Raw genomic sequence first — 19,289 nt, forward strand, 5'->3', positions numbered from 1 at the left:
AGGCAGGCGCGTCCTGCAGAAAGCAGCAGGCAGCGCGTCACCCCAGCCTTTTTAAACCCGGCTCTATTCTGGAAGGACTGTGTCATATTTACTGCACTCTACGCGACACGCTCTCAGGCTGCAGGAGGGCTTGTGGCTGTGCCCAGCCGTAGCTTTAGATGACTCAACGTGAAGTGAACTTCTCTTTTCCCCCCCTGTCTAATGCTCTTTTATCGAGGCCAGTGTGACCCGACCGGCTTCCACCGAAGAGGAAATGCACATGATACACGTTTGTTTTGCAATTCGACCTGGAACAAGCTTGTGTGTGTGTGTGTGTGTGTGTGTGTGTGTGTGTGTGTGTGTGTGTGTGTGTGTGCGTGTGTGTGTGTGCACGTATTTTTGTGCACAGTTCTGTGTGTCATCATCGCTGCCTGTTCTCTCAGTAGTACACAAAGGCAGGCCCATTACTGGCGGGGCACAACAGCGACGGAGCCCTTTAATTACATCAGCAAATTGAAGGCAGAGCTTTTTCAAAGTGAAGAGAAAGTGAAATTCCCTTCCGTGAGTCAGGCGGCCCTGGCATTCTTACCAAATGACATAACGCGCTCCAAATTTAGCCCCTGAAAGAGTTGACAGCCCTGCGCATGCGGCTGCTTCAGGCTGGCTGGGGTGTGTGAGGGAGCGTGCCTGTGTGTGTGAGAATGCGGAGGAACGAGAGGTCGAATTGGTCAAACCGCACTGCTGTCTGTCTCTCCAATCTCCTGCTGTCTAATGACCCTCCTTCTCTCAGATTTAAATAAACTTTCAGCTGATTCAGTGTGATTCATCATTTCGCTGTTCCAACTCGATTCAACCCCATTTCTCTGCTTGCCTGAACATCCCCAGCTTTATTTGCATAGTAACAGGATGTCTAACTGGGTTCGTATACGGAAGGATGTTATTGATAGTTGTTATGTAATATATTATGTATAGGATATTATTGATGTTTGTTGACTTCAGGATTTCAGATGTGCTTTGTCTGTCATAGGTTCCATGTAGTCAGGGCTACTGTAACACTATCCCAGAATGCCGTTGATAACTGATGTCCTGTTTGCATGTGATGCGCTGCATTGGGAGGGGTGCGTCAGAGCGGGACAGGGAACCCACTGTGTGTCTCTGTGTTGCAGGTGCGACACCGGGCCTCCGACCAGGTGATGGCGCTGAAGATGAACAAGCTGAGCAGCAACCGGGCGAACATGCTGAGGGAGGTGCAGCTGATGAACCGGCTCTCCCACCCCAACATCCTCAGGTGAGCTCCCCCCCCCCCCCCCCCCCCCCCAGCCCCCGCTCACATTCTCCCACCCCAACATCCTCAGGTGAGCCCCCCCCCCCCCAGCCCCCGCTCACATTCTCCCACCCCAACATCCTCAGGTGAGCCCCCCCAGCCCCCGCTCACACCGCTCTGTTTTCAGGACAGAACTCGGCTGTTTCCAAAGCAGTACCAGCACACACGCGCCACGGCCTGTTACCATCATCTTACCTCTGTAAACAGTAAATAATCAAACAGGATGTGCGACTGACGTTAAAGCTGCTGCTTCCAATAATAGCCATCTGTGAAATAATGTAAAATTATTAGGGGACCGTTACTCCTCGTAGGGGGGAACCGCTCCTCCAAACTGCCGTCTGCCCGCTCCTTCCATCAGAAGCTCACCTTCTCGTACAGAGTGTCTTACTCACAGTAACAGGAAACTGTGACGCAGCCGTTAGTGGCTGGGAGGGTTAAGTAACTCCACGCGGCTCAAGAACATGCAAGTGGGGCACTGAGCACAGCATGAATCGGGTGACCTTTTACCCTTTGTGTGTGTAGCAGCCTGTAAATGCTGTTTCTGAAGCCATAACTCTGTCCAGCAGCGATTATCGCAGTAGCACAGGATGGTATGTTCTCTGTAATTTCCACAGAGGCAAGTTGCCACTAGTCTTCTATGGCCAACATCAATCAATGTGACAGCCGTTCACGCACACACAAAGCAAACATTACAAGAATGTTGCTGTAAAAGTGATTTTACCGTATTGATGGGCCATATTGATTCGCTGGTGAGAGAGCCCAATCCACCAGCCAGCTGGACCTCTCTAAGGTTAGCTCACTTCCTGGTGGCTTGTTGTGATTATTGACTGATGCCACTCAGCTATGCTTAGCGAGGATTAGCGGAAGTAAACCAGAGCTGAATCGTGCTCTGAGTCGTCATTGAATATGCTCGCAAAATGACGGTATTGTGTCCCATGATGATTATGAGGGCAGCAGTGTTGTGTAGTGGTAAAGGAGCAGGGCTCGTAATCAAAAGGTTGCTGGTTCAATTCCCCACGGGGGCACTGCTGTTGTACCCTTGGGCAAGATGCTTAATCCACAATGGGCTCAGCAAATATCCAGCCGATAACATTGTTATCTATGTAAATCAGTGTGGATAAGAGCCTCTGCTAAATGATAATAATGTAACGATATTGGTCTTTTTAGTGGCATTGGGGAAAGCTGGAGGATTGCAGTAATCTCTGTGTGATGCCCCATATGAATCACTAACAGCGGGACTAGAAATAACTGGAAATTACAAGAAACCACAAACTGTAGCTAATACCACATGATGACGAAAGTGCAACAGAATCAGAGTGGGTGCATCAGTGTGTCGTAAACACACAGAATAGCAGGAGGTGCTCCTGTCTCCCAGCCTTTGTTTGGGGCTGTGTGGTTAGCCTGTCCAACTCGTCTGTGCTGTGTTGTAATCACACGCCAACGTATACAAATAATGGCATTTTGGCATTGCGAGTGTAATCATTTTCCCACCTTTACTGTTGGGACACGTAATGGCAGATTGGTGTAAAATTGCTGGAAATTAATGCCGTTACAATGCTGGGGTTGCTGTTAACCCCCCAATCCTATTAAATCTGTAGTATTTCAGTTCTGTAGTATTCTTGGTATTTTTTGTGAAAATGCTGGCATTTCTTTGGAAGCAGGTGTAGCGTGAACAGGTGTGAACAGGATTGCACTGTGAGGGAGTTAAGCCATGCTCTCTCATTCTTTCCGATGAGAGACGACTCTGAGGAGCATGCCTGGGTTCAGCCCAAGAGGCCACGAGCGCCTCACTTTCTCCCCGAACATTAAGTCAGAAGTGAAACAGCCCCTTGGCCGCACCTGAGGACGGCGTGCCTGCATAAAACATGTGATCTGGAAAGCAACACAATCAGGGGGAAAACAGGAGGGTCAGCTCGGTTACCAGTGCTTAGCGACGGAGCGGCTGTCCAGCGTCGCCGCGCAGGAGAGGCCCGGAACGTTCACTGCACCGCTCCAGAAGTAAACAGATGCAGGGTGTACCAGCGGAGGTCCTCGTTCGCGGGTGACGCAACCGTGCCTTCGCCCGCCGTTTCCCCTCACTTCTCCTTTTGCGAGTGTGAATGAGGGGCGGAACGCTGGCAAAGCTGTAACACTGTAACTGACTGATATTATGACACGCTGACACTCGCAACACTTGAGCCACCGGGGCCTGCCATTGGCTTACGCTTTGACAGTAAATAACTGTTTATAACGGTTCGGTAAAGTTATGCTGACCGTGGCCCTAGTGAGACAAGTACTGTTGCATTGCAGTCTGGCTCACTTGACCATGTGTCTCCCATTTCAGTGGCCACTCTTAAACATAGCCTCGTTCTTGAAGGCACAAGCTTTATAATCTATAATTAGTCTGGCCAGGTTATTTTTAACCGATTACACAGAAAAATAAAATGTTTAACGACACCCTGTTTTCAAAACAGTGCCAGTAAAAAAAAAAAAAAAAAAGTGGTGAACTTTTCAAAGAGGAGAAGGCAGAAGTCGACGAGGTTCTGTAAAACAGTCACGAATGACGGCAGTTTAACAGATTGGCTTTTTTATTTTTTAAACTCGGCAGACATGTAATCCTCTTCATGTCCACCAGATGTTTGAGGACTGCAGTTAGCAGACCTATTATATTTTTAAGAGACCCGGGGCTACAGCTTTCAGTTTGAATTGCAAGTGTTTTCCTCCGTTCGTAATGGAAGAGGCTGCGTGGCCGCTTTGCAACCCCCTCCACAGAAACCAGATCAGAGCCCCATTAACAATGCATGCGGTGGAAAAACGTATCCCGCGGTTGTATTGCGTTGTTTGCTTGTCTGTGACATCCAAGGACACCGTGCCCGTGTTTCACTTTCCTGTAATTAGGGCCATTCACTTTTCAGCTGTGCGCCGTTTTTGTGCAGTGGTGATTCTGGAGGGATGGTGGTGGGGTTGGGGTGGAAGGGAAGAGGTTGGTTTCGGGTGAATATTGACCGCATCATATTTTACACACACCCCCCCCTCCAGTGTAAATACCGCCTCTGGAGGAAGGGTGGGGGCTGATCTGATGTTTCCAGGTGTCGCACATTCTTCTCTGGAGCAGTTTGGCAGTGTCTAACAGGGATGTTTTCCAGCGTAAATGAACATTCAGAGCTCTTCAGTGCAAGCTCTTGTATTGTTCCTGAGTACAGAAACATTTTACATTACATTACATTGATTTAGCAGACACTGTTATGCAGGGCGACTTACAGCACAAAAGAACAGAAGTGCATCCATTCAAACTGAATGAGCAACAGCGTCAGACCAGGCTAACGACGCTCCCAGACCAGCATAACACCATTCAAGCCCTATTACAAGCTGTCTTGTGCAATCTGACTAGACAAGGGAAGCCAAGTATACTACCGTGTATCAGTCACTAGATCGCATTGCAATACTACACGTAAAATAAACAGCGAGTAATATAAGTAGCAGGTGCTGGGGGTGGGGATTGAGGTGAAGCCTCCGTCTGATTCAGATCGGGGTCACTGTGATGTGATTACAGCTTTGTGTGTCATCACTGTGACCTTCCTGTCAGAGTCAGCGCGTAGCCCAGCTCCTGCAGTCACTCACTAATCCCACCAATGGCCTCTCTGTTTGTGCTGTGACGTCACTTCCTGGGTTATGTTTTCACCTGCCGCTTCAGTCCGCTCTCTGGCTTGTCCGCCTGGCCTCCGCTGTGAAGACGCTGCTGTTCTGTCTGACAGGCCTCGGGCTTAAAGGCTTGTGCGTGTCGCGCGCTCGCGAGAACAGCAGCGATCCCTCGCGCACCGCGCGGAGGGAGAGCACTTCCTGCCGAGCCCTGCCGGCTCAGTCAGAGCGCGAAAACCGCCGTTCAGGCACGGGAGGTTTCTCAGGTGGTGAGACACTCACGCTCGCCACAGAGCTGACTCTCTCTGTCTCATATCCTCCTGCACTGTCACTGAACCACACGCCCAGGCAGAAGCTGACTGTTCTGAGCTCTAAACTGCCTGCACAGAATGAAACCAAAACAGCGTTTGTAGCGGGGTGTTTAATTGCTGTAATCGGTGTAGTCCCTATGTTTTTTTAATAAATAAGTTCATTTTGTTTTTTGGTAGCTGACCAAGCTCTGTTGCTGTTGGTGTAGGTGTAGTTGTTCGTGTTAGCATCCGCAGGTTTGGTTGTAAGGGGTCGAGATTGACGAGAATCTGTTTTGGTCTGAAGCCTGAGCTATTGTGTGTCCCACTGGATCCGTTAAGTAAAACCGCCCTATCCAGTATCCTGATAGAATGTCCACACAGGGGCACCTGGTATTCCAGAATGTCGCTGGCTTCTGTTTTAGAACAGTCTTTGAATTTGAAATTTGGGGCGAAAGATTCTGACTTGAGTCCATTCCAGCATGGCTGAACACCCAGGACACTTTCAGGCATTGCGTTTGATAAACGGGTTCATTAGCAGTGATGTATCTGTGAGCCCAGCTCCATATAGGCGCATTACTCTGTACTCTGTTCTGTACAAAGGAGAAAGTGTGCTTAATATCAATTGGTTAGGTGAGTCTGGGTTTGTGTATCAGTGTGTGCATTTCACTGTGTTGCAAACAATTGCACCCTTGTTACAGTGAGATCTATGGGGGAGAGGTCTGGGGCCCTGCTGTTGACAAGTGGGTTCTGAGGGGTCTTTGTTGGAGAAATAGTAAAATGAGTCACAGTAGGGTCCAGCTCCATGCACAGGCACATAACTCTGAGCGCGCTAACAAGTAACACTGTGGCCACTCTGTGAGGAAACTGGTGTGTTCAGCTTATTAAAAAGTTATGAGTTGCCCAAAGTCTGACTCCTGCTAGATTTGTACATGGAGGCAAAGAAAATAGACTAAGGAATGCCAGTCGAGAGGAAGCCCTACTGTCTTGTTTTTCCTCCAAAAAATGCCTTTCTCGGTTATAACGCTTGTCAGGTCTTGCCTGTCTGCGAGGAAATATTTAACCATTCACATATTGAGCGCGATGCGGTTTTGCCCAAAAAAGGGAATGCTGAAGTCTGATATGTTTGCGTAAGGTTTCGTTGTGTCTCTCGCACTCGGAGGAAATACTCGCTCGGCGTTCTGTAACCTGCCAAAAAAGTGCTCCGCTGTGTCTTTAAACACATGCAGGCAGATTCTTTCCATAAATCTCTCACTGGGCTCTGGCTACCCAAGAGCCTCTGCTCTGTGTGAGTGTACCGCTGTAACCCTGAGTTATGGGCATCGTTAAAGTGCCCCAATAAAGCTGTCCGTGTAGATGTGGGGGAGGATCACAGGCCCTGTGTCCCGTCAGGGCTTCCTCACACTGCCCTGGCCTGTTCCCCATTGCATCCCTGTCTGTGAAAAAGCGCTAGCGTACACGCCGGAAAAAACGTTATAATCTCCGTTAAGGCGCAGGAAACTTTGCTTTTTATAGATATGCACGCTTGTTTCGCAGAGCTCTCTTATCGCAAGGAGCCGCCGGCCTGCGTTATTTCAGAGTCCGTTTGACTGGAGGGAGGAGGGGATGGGTCAGGGAGGGAGTAGTGTTTCGGCGGAGGGGGGGAGGCCTGCGATCGAGCCCTCCTGTCACTGACTGACCGCCAGGCTGTCAGGGCTTGTCTGTCACAGGCCAGCCTCTCGCTGAGGGAAGCCGCAGAGGTCCTAATGAAGAGGGCTAATAGATGGCCTCTCTGTGCATCAGTAACGCTGACAGGACACTGCTGGGGAAGCGGTGATAAGCCAGGGATGGGCAGATGCCAGTTCTGTGCTGAGACAGAGAGCCGTTATGCTTCCTGACAGCGCCAATCAAGTACAGTCCTGCCTGTACAGTCAAATATTTCTGACCCTCACCGGCTCAATGCTACGGTGAACCGTGACAAAATTATAGAACAGAGAATAAACAGAGGGCGAAACATTGGAAAAGCTCCCTAAGAGTGATCCGGTGAACCCTACAGCGAGGCATGCGTAGAGAACAGAGTCACCTTGCCATACAGATCGGAGTGAATAAAAGAACACTAATAGATTAAATAAGTGCTACAGGCACTGTTCATGGGCTGTGACTACTTTACTGGGTCCCCTTAGTGGTGAATTCTTTGCCATCTAGTGGTAAAATGAAGGTAATATTGTTGCTCAGGGTGAGGTGTTCAGTCGATGACGTGAGTGTGTAGATTATGGCCCTTTCAGGGCTGCTTCCTGAGAGCCTAAAGCATGCAGGTTCAGGGCAAAGTCCTGATCTGCTTCTTCACCCTCATACCTGTATCTTAACTACGTTGTTCCCCTGGATCCTCCTTAAGAATTCGTGTCTCAGTATTGACTGCAGACACAGCAGCGTGGATATTTCTGAGAAAACGATAGTACTGTGATAATGGGAGTGGGTGACTGAGTGTCCTGTACTTTAGCACGCAACATGTCACAACATTACGTTACATTACTTTCATTCAGCAAACACTCTTACCCAGAGCGACTTCCAGCACAATAGCACGTAAGTGTAACCATTCAGACTGAATGAGCAACAGCGTCAGACCAGGCTAACGACACTCCCAGACCGGTGAGTGTGAGCATAACACCATTCAAGCCCTACCACAAGGTAACTTGTGCAACCTGACTAGATAACCTAGAAATTAAGGGAAGCCAAGTACACACTCTACCAGAGGTGGAAAACCCCGGCTTCAGAAAGTAAAAGTCCTACCATGTATTTTGTTCTAGCCATTCACTAAACAAGGTGATTTCACTAATTAGCTCCTCTACCTGGCTGAAGAGTTGTGCTAATTAAATTCAGCTGGTGTCGTGCATGGATGCTACAAATACGTGGCAGGACTTTTACTTTCTGAAGCCGGGGTTTTCCACCTCTGCACTCTACCATACATCACAATCACTAGATAACAGAACCCATAACACATTGCGATACTTGCCGTTTATTTCACGCATAGTAATACAAGTAGCAGGTGGTATTAAAGTCATTAAATGCTAACGGTTATTCTCTGCTGAAACGCTGCTGTGTTTCGCTTTATGTTGCAGGTTCATGGGCGTCTGTGTTCAGGAGGGCCAGCTCCACGCTCTGACCGAGGTAAGAGTCAACGCTGTGTTTGGAGCTGCTGGATTGGGTGGAGTGTTTTGTGTGGTGTATATTACAGTTCTGTTTGTTTTGGTGTTTGTAATGGCCATGTACACAAGGAACAGCAACTTGGAGCTGGTTAGTACAGCACCTTGTGTCATATTCATATAATGACACTACTAGTGGAATTATTTTTGAGTTGGAACGCTTTGGTTTGGTTTGGTTCTGTCCACTTTGAATGCATGTTTAGCTGATGCTTTTATTGAGTTAGAACGTTTGAATACTTCTGTATATATGGATGTATTTTTGGGGATGGAGTTTGGTGACGTCTGCTTTTGGTTCTTCCTGTAGGGATACCTCAAGTGTTGATGTATTGTTAATTGCTCATTGTTAACCGGTTTTGAAAATGGAGAATACACAAAGGCATAAAGCACACTGCTGGCTGTGTTTGATCGTTCAGCAGTGTGATAGTCTTGGGTTTCTCTGGAGAGGAAGTCGGGAGCGTGGTCTGTTTGAAGGGTCTTCAGATGGGAGCAGATGTCAGGTGGTTTACGGTGCGCGTGTCAGTGTAGCTGAGCAGGACGTACAGAGTGTTTCACCATCCAAAGGGATGAAAGGTCTTAATCCCAGAGATCCTAAAGCTGGGTAGAGTAACAGGTCAGATCACCACAGCCACCAGCAGCAGCGGCATGCAGCCGACCGAGTGCTAACGCGCTAAAGCGTGCCACTGTGCAGATCCATACTGAGGAGAGGCTACACGCACGCACATACACACACGCGCGCACACACACACACACACCTCATCTGCCACGGCCAACTGGTCCCCTCTGCTTGCCCTCCCTCTCCTGTTCATTATACCGACAGCCAAAGATAAAGCGAGCCCTGGCGTGACAGATCGTAAGAGGTTTCTTCGTTAAGCTGGGTTGCGTGCGTGCGTGTTTGCATGCGTTTGTATACGCCTGAGTGCATGCGTGTGTGCATGCGTGTGTGCACATGGTCATATGTGCAGGCTGGGCCTGAGTGTGTGTGTGTGTGTGTGTGTGTGTGTGTGTGTGTGTGTGTGTGTGTGTGTGTGTGTGTGTTGTACCCATGTCTGGTTTGGTGTAGGTACATGGGCTTGTGTCTGTGTCTCTGTGTTTGTGAATACGTGAATGTACATAGCGGTAGGCATGTGGTATTAGTCAGCGGCACTATAAACACGATTCTCCATAGCCTGACGCAGGAATGTCTCCCCTGTAATCAGGAAAGCCTGCACAGACCATAATTGCACACATCACAGAGCAGGACTTCACATAGTACAACTCGTAAATTTTGACAAGCATGTACGCATAAAGAGAAAAAGGCCAACAAGAGCAGCACAGCTGTGATCTGTGAATAACGTAAACAGTGACCGCATCAGAGGTTAAGTGCCACGAGGAAATGCGGAGTGCATGCTGTTCTCACATTAGCACACTGAGGGCACTCCCGGCTGTTTATGTAATAGTCTAGGCCTTTTCGCTCATTTTGTGACTGTAGGAGTCACGCTGTGAAGCCGTCCATTGTTGTTGCCGGGAGGCGACTCTGCAGCATCCGTGTCCTGCTTAGCGGGTGAGCAGAGGTCGAGAGTGGGAAGCCCCAGGTCCTGGCGCTCTGGGTTTGCGCCCACAAACGGAGCCAAACCAGGACACCCTGTCCACCGGGCTTCACGGCGCTCCCTGTCCGAATCGGGCCAAGCGGAAAGGCCACCCGCGGAGCGCATTTTCCCCACCCGATACCCTCCCTGGACAGCGGGCGTTTTTAAAGGATGAATTTTACAGAGTCACAAACAGCAGGCTTGACCTCACACAGGGCCACCTACCGCGCGGCCGATTTTTCCGGCCCTCTGATTGGTGGTTCAGGTTGAGGAGAGCTGATGAGATTCAGAGCTGTTTTAAGCGATGTGGCTGAATGCTCCGGTGCCGGTTGAGGACGGTCAGATCCGCTGCTGTCAGTGTGTGTGCCCAGTGTTTGAGCGTGGTTTGGGCTGCCCATCCTCCCTCGGTGCCAGGCCGAGCAGAAACCCACACCTCCGGCCTCGGGAGTGGGTCGGGCCGTGTGGAAACACGAACAGCCAGCTCCCAGCCTGTTTCCAATGCATTATTCAGAAATCAGTACAGATGGCCATTGTCTGAAAGGAGAGCAGCGTGCTTCGAATTGCTGCGTTCCAGCCCGGGCTCTGAAGATTCCAGCCGGTGTCCTACGCATCGCTGCAGTGTTTGGGGGCATGGCAACATTATCTAAGTTCTCAAACACTAACCGGGCAGAACAAAGACATCGTGTGTCATACAGCAGCTTACAGCTGAGAGCGTTTCAGTCAGAATAGCTGCTTATGGCAGTGGCTGGGCTTCGGACAGAGTGGTGCTCTTATGAACACACTGTCACCCCCATAGCTCAGCCACATTCCACAGAGCGCGGTTCCTGGTTGGACAGACACAGCGTGGGGTCTCTGGCGTGTGTCACGGAGGTGACGACTTGTGCCCGATGAAGCTGTTGCTCCAGTCAGGTCAGGGCTTCTACCTCTGATCCGCGGGGTTATTTTTAGGCCTGTGGCCTTTGTTGTGGTAAATAATTTGTGCAGCTCCATGTCCCGATGAGGACAGATAGGGGGTGCAAAGGTAGACCTGGGCCCAGCCCCGCACCGGCCGTGGTGAGCTCTTGGCTCTGACCGATTGGCGGGGGTCTCTCTGAGCAGCGTGTGCCGGCTTGGCTTTCATGGGGCGTGCCAGTCCTTTTGAAACTGTCCTTTTCCCCTTTGCCTAGATGGGGATTCCCCAGGGAGAAACCACAACAAACGGAGTGGGTTTTTTTTTTTCTTTTTGTTTAAATAGCAGCGTTTCATCTCTAATACTGCCTTTCGTGGGTCTCTGTTCTCCGCTGTAGGGGAGTGACATTTCGGTGGCAGCTTTCAGTCGGCAGGTCTGTCAGCTGTCTCACTGTGTGCCTGACATTGACGGGTCTGTGTTGGGGCTTGCACCAGGAGAATGGGAGCAGGAACGAGTGGGGATGTGTGTTTGGAGGCAAAACGTTGCAGGCTCAAAGCTGGGATGCTGCTGTTGAGAGAGCTTACATTTTACACACTGTAAAGCCACCCCGGTGAGCAGCCCTGGCTTAGCACATGAATGATGGAGTGTCACAATAGTTTCTTTCTCTAGAGAGACAAAGGAAAGGTTCTGTTAAACTGTCGAGGATCGCCACGGGCAGGACGGGTTATTTTTAGTCCCGTTTAAAGCATTCTGCGTGACAGCCTGTGAGTGGATTCTTGTTGTTTCCCAAATGGATAACCTTGCGCCCGTGATTAGGGCTGATTATGTGGAGGGGAAAGGCGTAAGAGTGGCTGATCTGAGAACTGTGGAGTGGGGATGGCAGGGGGTGCTGTTGGGGGTGGGGGGGGGGTGGGGGGGGGGGCTACTGGCCAGCCTCCAGTTCAGCCTGTTCCTGCCCTCTCACAACCCCCACGTAAAGAACCCAGATAAGACAGAGCCGGGCGGAGGACATTTTCCATACACAATAAACAATCGGCATCAAACATGTGTTTTCTCCCCCTTCAGCGTGGCCTTTTTACCGCGCGTGTCCGTTTGCTTTCGAGCGCGGACAACGTCGTTTCACAGTGTCGCGTGTGGAGCGATACAAGCTGTACTGAGCCCTGCGGCGGAGCCGAGTGTGTCCCGATCTCACTGGAGTCGCTCCACCCGCATCAGCACAGCAACCTTTGCTCCGTTTCCCCACTGCCTGATGTGCATAACCCTGAGAAGAATTAGCGCAGTCTTAATCCCTCGTAATCCCCGGACTACGGGGGATTATGCTATTATTTGAAACTTCGGAGACTTGCTGGTAAAGCCCCTCGGTCTGAGGCTGGGGCGTTCTGATTGGTGGAACACTCAGGTTGGGTCTGCTTCCGGAATGTTTCTAGCGCAGCCGCCGCCCTGTTTCTCTCTCCTCTGTATTAGAGGCAGTTACAGACTCTTTAATTAGAACCCTTAGAAATGGCCGTGTTTGGGCGTGGCTCTTGCTGCTGCTGACCTGCACGGCTCCTCTCTGGCTGCATGAGCAGGTGGGTGCGGACGGTTCCAGGTTACAGGCCCAGCGGGGATCGGCCCTGCAGAGTGGAGGTGGAGGTGGGGAGGCCTCGTGGGATTCCAAACGCAAACGTCACGCTTAGCCTTGGCCGCATGCTAACCTTCGACGCGGGTTCAGAGATCGGATTGGCTGGCGTCCAGCCGTCTGAGACTAGACCCAGGATTTGAGGGAAGGGTTTACCCCTTTAGATGGGACTGAGTGGGGGGCAGACAGCAGGTGCAGTGGGGCTGTGGAGTAATTTGCGGTCGATCTCTGTAATCCTCTCCAGCGACTCTGGGGGGGGGGGTCTTGCAGGAGTGGTGACAAGGAGGGTGGCAGAGGGGGCCAGGATGCGGCCGGTTGGCAGGAGACAGAACTGCCACTGTCACCTCTGACCACAGTTGGACACGGTGTGGAGGGCCAGACCGGTTGGACGCTCTTGGCACACATTGAGCTTCGAAAATTGTTGTTTTCCTTTCTAATGTGGCCCTGTGTCTGTTTGTGAGACAGTCTGTGTGCAGCTTAGAGTTCCTTGAAGTAAACAGGGCAAAAATAGACAGGGACCTGCAGCAGAGAGAGTTGAATAGTAGGCTTTTAGTAAGGTTTATGTTTCTAGCATACTTTCTCAGGGTGAGCACAACAACTGTCTTAACTACCCTGTCCCAGGCTAATTTATATACAGCACATCGTCGTTTTCGGCATAAACATGTAATTTAGCAAAACGGGGCGAGGCACAAAGACTCTCTTATCTGTGTTTCTGTCTGTATTTTCATTGTTGACATTGTGTTTTCACTTGTTAGAGATATTTACTTCATCAGCAGTTTCTTAAAACTAAAAACGAGCTCGGAAACTCACAAATTGCATTGCTTGCAAAATTTCTCGGGGGGGCTGGTGGGGGTGGTGGGGGGGTTGATTTCCTTCTGCGTTCTGTGTTTTTTTATAAATTTCACAGATGATACCAAGCTCTTCCCGTTTTCGCGAGAGCCTTTTTTAAAAGTGTTGGTACGTAGTCATGACAGACCGAATTGTTTATTCCGCGGTGACGAAATGTATCGCAGATTTCTGAAACTGGAAATGTCCCGTCTTGTGAGCGTGTAGCGGAGGAAGCAAACAGACGCAGAGGTGAAGCTCCTGATTCGATAAGAACAGTCACACGCGATTGGTTACCGTTCAACTCACAGTGCGGGCAATGTAAAGTAAGGGTTGGTGTTCATCCGCGTTCAGTCGTGGTGAGAGAGACTGCAGGAAGGATGGCCTTCGTGCAGAATAACGGCGCTTTGGCGGATTCAGCGCTGCCCGGTAATCCCATCGAAGCAGATTAACCTGCAAGAGACACGCCGGAATAAAAAGGTCGACCTCACAGCTTGAATGGAAACAAACTGGGTGTACCTGCCCAAGGGGTCATGACCTTCTGCCTTAACTCCTGTCAGTGCAGCTGAAAGTCTGTCATGACAGCCAGCCCTGCACTTTTCTGTATGTTTAAGCAGATACTGTTTTTTTAAATGCCCACTTTTTTCACTTGTTTAGTTTAGTTGTAGGGATGATGCACAACACATTAGTTGCACCAGATTTAGCTATGTAGCTAATGTTGCATTGGCAGTGCTTGGGCCAGAAGCACATTAAAATATATATATATTTGTACCAGAATTACTGAGGTGGAGTGCCCTGATGAAGGGCACAATAGCAGTGGCCCCCTGGGATTTGAACACACAACCCTCAGGTTCAGAGAGCAGTATATCACATGCAGCATATCGGTGATTCATCCTTTGCTGTCAGAATGCCCTGTCTCACAGCGGCCGACTCTTTGTGAATGACGAGCTTGTCGCAGTTAGAGCCGGCAGACGTGTCTTTTCTGGGCGTCATTACTGGTAAAACCACTTAGAGGATTGTGGTTAGGCTCTCGCTTTCTCCACAGGCGGACGCTCCTCTTACAGAGCTCGCTGCCCGCGTCACCGCTGTCAGCCTCACCTGCAAATAGACTCCAGGTTAAGTTTGTGAAGCGTAAACCCCTTCACTTCCTGGCTCTGTCTTTCCCAATATAATCAATCCTCAGCACACTGGCCAAGGGGAGCTGCACTTCATGCATTTTAAATGGAAGGCCGGAAGCAAGTTTTAGAGACCTTGGATGGCTAAATAGAAGGGGTCAAAGGTGAAAGCAGGTCACTGTTTTCCATTGTCCAGTGAAGACAGGTTCTTTCTTTTGGGACAACATGCCTCCCTGCCATCCAGGAAAACTTCCTCTGTCCCTGATTCAGTCAGTTTTGTCTTGTGTATCAAATGTGTTATGCTTTATATAGGCAGACACAAGCCACCTCACAGAGAGGCTGATGGGAGATGAAGTCCTTTGCTTTGCATCAGCACTTTGCTGTTCTGCTGTTAGCTGCCTGTGCAGCTCTGTATCAGGACACCTGCTGAATCGAGCAGCGTGAATCGAGCTAATTGATGCTGAGATCTCCGAGACCTTTACCGGGAGCTCCCTAACAATCGAATAGTGCAATTCACGAATCTGTTAGTTGTCTCTGTGTTGTGGTTTGTCTTTGCTAAGGCTCGAGACCACTGGTGCAGGTGGCTGACCCTGCTCTCTGCTCTTTCAGTACATAAACGGGGGGAACCTGGAGCAGCTGCTGGACAGCAACAAGCACCTGAGCTGGACGGCGCGGGTGAAGCTGGCCTGTGACATCGCCATGGGGCTGGGCTACCTGCACTCCAAGGGCATCTTCCACCGGGACCTCACCTCCAAGGTGTGTCAGTGCAGCTCCTCTCCACTCTACCACCTGTCCCTGGGGCTCTCAGGCACACGCACACACGCACACGCACACACGCACGCACACATACACACGCGTGCGCACACGCACACACACACACATACACACATACACACACACACACACACGCACACACGCACGCACACACACGCACACACGCACACACGTACGCACACACACATACACACGCGTGCGCACACACACATACACACATACACACGCGTGCGCACACGCACACGCATACGCACACGCACACACACATACACACACACACATACACACGCACACATCACAACCACAAGCATCAGTCTTAAGCACAGCTTTCTAGGTCATGAGTAGCTACCAAACCCACCAGCTGAGCCCACTGTGGCTGATAGCTTTAATCAGCTGGGGTTCTCTGATTTAACTGCTTGCGTGATTGCATTGTTTATTTGTCTTATAAGAGTCAGAGGGCTCATTTTTTTTTACCCTCTGCATTTGATAATACGGCTGTTTTTTAATGGGGATTTCCTTTTTTTAATAAAAGCCTTCCTCAAGCCAGAGATCCGGAGTTCATCACTCTAACCACTACATCACCTGATGTGCTTAGTATGGTTGTTAAAATGAACAGCAGTTATTGAAAGTAACTGCAGACTCAGTGCGGTTTTTCAAGGGCATGTGTTCTCTGTGTCTGCTCTGCCACGTGTGAGCAGCTAGATGTTGACCTCTCTTTCTCCACAGAACTGCCTGATCAAGTCCGACGAAAACGGTTACACGGCCGTAATCGGGGACTTCGGCCTGGCAGAGAAGATCCCGAGCCACGAGTGAGTGCGATTCAACGGTCGCTTCCCTTGCCCAACCGACGCTGCCCCTCTCTTTCTGCCTCTGTCTGCGGAACGCAGCCAGTCACGTACTCAAAAACAAACCGTAAACAAAGCAATCGAAAAAAGAGGAATGTGCAGAGGAGAAACTGTGGTTCTGCGATTCAGCCGACTGTCATATCTGACTGTCCTATCGGGGAAATAAAGGCATGACTCAGCCGGCTATTTTTAGTGCACGTTTTTTTACGTTGGCCTTGGGACCTCAGAAATTCCCCACTAAACGATGATTAATCCCAACCAGCTCACGCCTGAGGCGGTATTCTAGTTTTCGCTTAACTAGCGTTGCTCAGCACTAAGGAATCCTCCAGCTGCCTGAAACTGAGTAATCTGATGACATGCGAAAGCGAGAAATTAGCGTTTTCATCCTTTTTGATTCATTCAGATGACACAGTGTACCAGACATTCTGGGTTTCCTGTAATGAGGATAAATTTGGCGGAGGTTAATTAGGGAAAGCTTATGTGGCGCGGCCCGCTGATGACTCCAGCGGCAGCTGATGCAGTGTTTGTGAGGCACCGGGTCCCGGTAAGGTGATCAGTGTCCGTTTGGCCTGCCAGCTCCTCCCTCCCCTGGCCCCTTCCTGTCTGTCCACAGGGCAGCTCTCACTGTGTTAAAGGTCATCTTTAGATGAGCGTTGATGGACAGCTCTGTGTGTTCTAAGTTTATCCTTCTGATAGGCCAGCGCCGTGCACCTTGTAGGGGTGGGACCAGCCCGGGTTTTACCGCGAAACCCCCACATCAGCTGCTGTCCCGGTTTTGTCTTTCAGCGTAACGCGGATATCCTTCCCTTCCTGCCAGTGACCGGCTCGGCACAGTTCTCAGAGTTTGGGCACACGAGCTTGATTGACAGCTCGTTTGGGGGCTGCATGTGTGGTCAGTGGGGATGCTGTAATTTGCGTCCGCACCTGGCAGTACGCCGGGGGGTATTGAGTTGCAGTCATGTTATGCCCCCCCCCACACACAAGGAGGGGCCTGTGATGGCTTGCTATTGTGCCCTCCTGTCACCACAGTCATGTGACCCCAGTCATGCTTTCACTGCATCGCCGCGGCGCATATGGAAACCGTGCACCAGCGGAGACTTGCACACCTCTTACTTTCGGGAGTCTCGTTACATTCTGAGTATAAATATCTGGCCAGACTCGACCGGCTGGCGTGGGACAGCCTGACGAAGAAACGGAACCATCACGCGTGTTTCGCGTCCAGTCGGCCATGATTCACCGGCTGGTGTGGCAGTGTTCCCCGCCGGTGGCCGTGACGAGCCGGCTATCTTCAGATCTCTGTCTAAATCAGGCTTCAGACGTCTGCTGAGCCACGCCTCTGCGTGAAGTCGTGCAGAGAGGAGCAGAGGGAAGGCGAGAGCGTGCTCGGAGAGCAGGGCTAACCTGTGGGGGAAAGGGTGGACCTGTGCCAGGGGGAAGGGGTCACCAGGGTGCACAGGAACATAGCGTTCGAAAGCAAACTCCGTGAGGGCCAAAAATAACGGGCTGGGCCAAGGAAGCCCGCCTCTCCCATGACTGCTGTACACATGAGCCTGATAAAAATGTTCCTCTAATAGATTATTCTTTTTTTTTTTTTTTTCCCTTCGCTAGTGTTTGACCTCAGTGTTCCATATTAGATCAGCAGTTTCAGGGAGCATAACCAGTTTATAAATGAAAGGGTACGAATAAGCTGTTTGTGGTATAAACCGGATGGGCTCTGGCCACGGCAGCGCAGGCTGTAACCAGGGCTGTCCAGCTTTGGGCTCGGTGGGCCTGAATCCAGCAGGTTTTCCTGTCCTCTGCAACACCACTCGGAACTGTGGAGGGAGGCCAAACTGGCACAGCCGGGGCAACAGCTCCTTGAATCAGGTGGTTCAGGACCTGGCTGTAATGAAAGCCTGCAGTCGCTGTGCCTCGGTGGTCACTCCCCGGGTTTAAGTGACCCCTCTTGGCCTTTGTTTGTCTGACAGAGCTGAAGGGGAGAAGCTGGCAGTGGTGGGCTCCCCCTTTTGGATGGCGCCGGAGGTGCTGCGGGACGAACCCTACAATGAGAAGGTGAGGGTTCGGTCTCGGGGAAGGACTGTTCAGCATCGGGGGCTGCTGGGGGGGGGGGGGGGGGGGGGGTGCTCTTATACAGGGTGGTATCCTCTCTGAATTCGTGGTGAAGTGATTATATTAATATGAGTGAGGCACACTGTAGCTCTGCTGGGGGTTTGATGGTAAGGCACAGCGCGGGCCTGATGCAGGGTCTCCTTGTTTCCAGGCCGACGTCTTCTCCTACGGGATAATCCTGTGTGAGATCATCGCTCGCATCCAGGCCGATCCCGATTACCTGCCCCGGACCGAGGTGAGTCAGAGCGGCCGTCTGGACGGCTCACTCCTTTCAGGTGCGGATTACCCGGGCACCAGCGTGAGGTCTGGAGTTCCAGGCTAACCTATGACCCTCTTTGCTCCCCTGGCAGAACTTTGGCCTGGATTACCACGCCTTCCAGCACATGGTGGGGGACTGCCCGCCGGACTTCCTGCAGCTGGCCTTTAATTGCTGCAATGTGAGTATGGCTGTGTCCTAAACCGGGTCCTTCGACCCTGCTTCCTCAGTCTCCTCTGACCCCCCAGCAGCATTCAGCACATCACACAGAGTGGTCTGACTCAGTAGTCTGGCCAAGTAAGGATCTGGCATATAAAGCTCATTTTATCAGTTAAAAACACAGCGTGACTGTTGATGTACTCTGGTTAGCCCCTGCACTGGTCTGATTGCATTGTGTCTGTGTGTGTGTTTGTGTTGTTTCCTTGTGTGTCTGTGTTTGTGTGTTTGTGCTGTTTCCTTGTGTGTCTGTGTGTGTGTGTTTGTGTGTTTGTGCTGTTTCCTTGTGTGTCTGTGTGTGTGTGTGTGTGTGTGTGTGTTTGTTGCTGTTTCCTTGTGTGTCTGTGTGTGTGTGTGTGTGTGTGTGTGTGTGTGTGTGTGTGTGTGTGTGTGTGTGTGTGTGTTTGTTGCTGTTTCCTTGTGTGTCTGTGTGTGTGTTTGTGTTGTTTCCTTGTGTGTCTGTGTGTGTGTTTGTGCTGTTTTCTTGTGTGTCTGTGTTGTGTGTCTCTGCGTGCCTGCGTTCTCCAGATGGACCCCAAGCTGCGGCCCTCCTTCCCAGACATCGTGAAGAAGCTGGAGGAGATCCAGAGCCGGCTGAAGGCGGAGGAGTCGGAGCGAGAGAGGGAGAGGATCCACCTCGGCATGGATGTGGACCGCAAGACCATCGCCAAAGGTGCCACCTGCTCA

At 50.8% G+C, this 19,289-nt stretch overlaps 1 protein-coding gene across 1 annotated transcript in view; it reads left to right on the forward strand.

Annotated features, from left to right (window-relative positions):
* The window catches only part of tesk2 (testis associated actin remodelling kinase 2), a 36,077-nt gene that overhangs the window by 14,618 nt on the left and 2,170 nt on the right, over positions 1–19,289 (forward strand). The window contains exons 3-10 of the mRNA XM_036553889.1: positions 1,146–1,267; positions 8,307–8,355; positions 15,012–15,158; positions 15,903–15,985; positions 17,989–18,073; positions 18,282–18,365; positions 18,481–18,567; positions 19,131–19,275. Of these exons, the coding sequence (XP_036409782.1) occupies positions 1,146–1,267; positions 8,307–8,355; positions 15,012–15,158; positions 15,903–15,985; positions 17,989–18,073; positions 18,282–18,365; positions 18,481–18,567; positions 19,131–19,275 (802 nt within the window). The remainder of the gene's footprint in view (positions 1–1,145; positions 1,268–8,306; positions 8,356–15,011; positions 15,159–15,902; positions 15,986–17,988; positions 18,074–18,281; positions 18,366–18,480; positions 18,568–19,130; positions 19,276–19,289) is intronic.

The sequence above is a fragment of the Megalops cyprinoides genome, chromosome 20 (genome assembly GCF_013368585.1).
Source record: "Megalops cyprinoides isolate fMegCyp1 chromosome 20, fMegCyp1.pri, whole genome shotgun sequence".
NCBI classification, from domain to species: Eukaryota; Metazoa; Chordata; class Actinopteri; order Elopiformes; family Megalopidae; genus Megalops; species Megalops cyprinoides.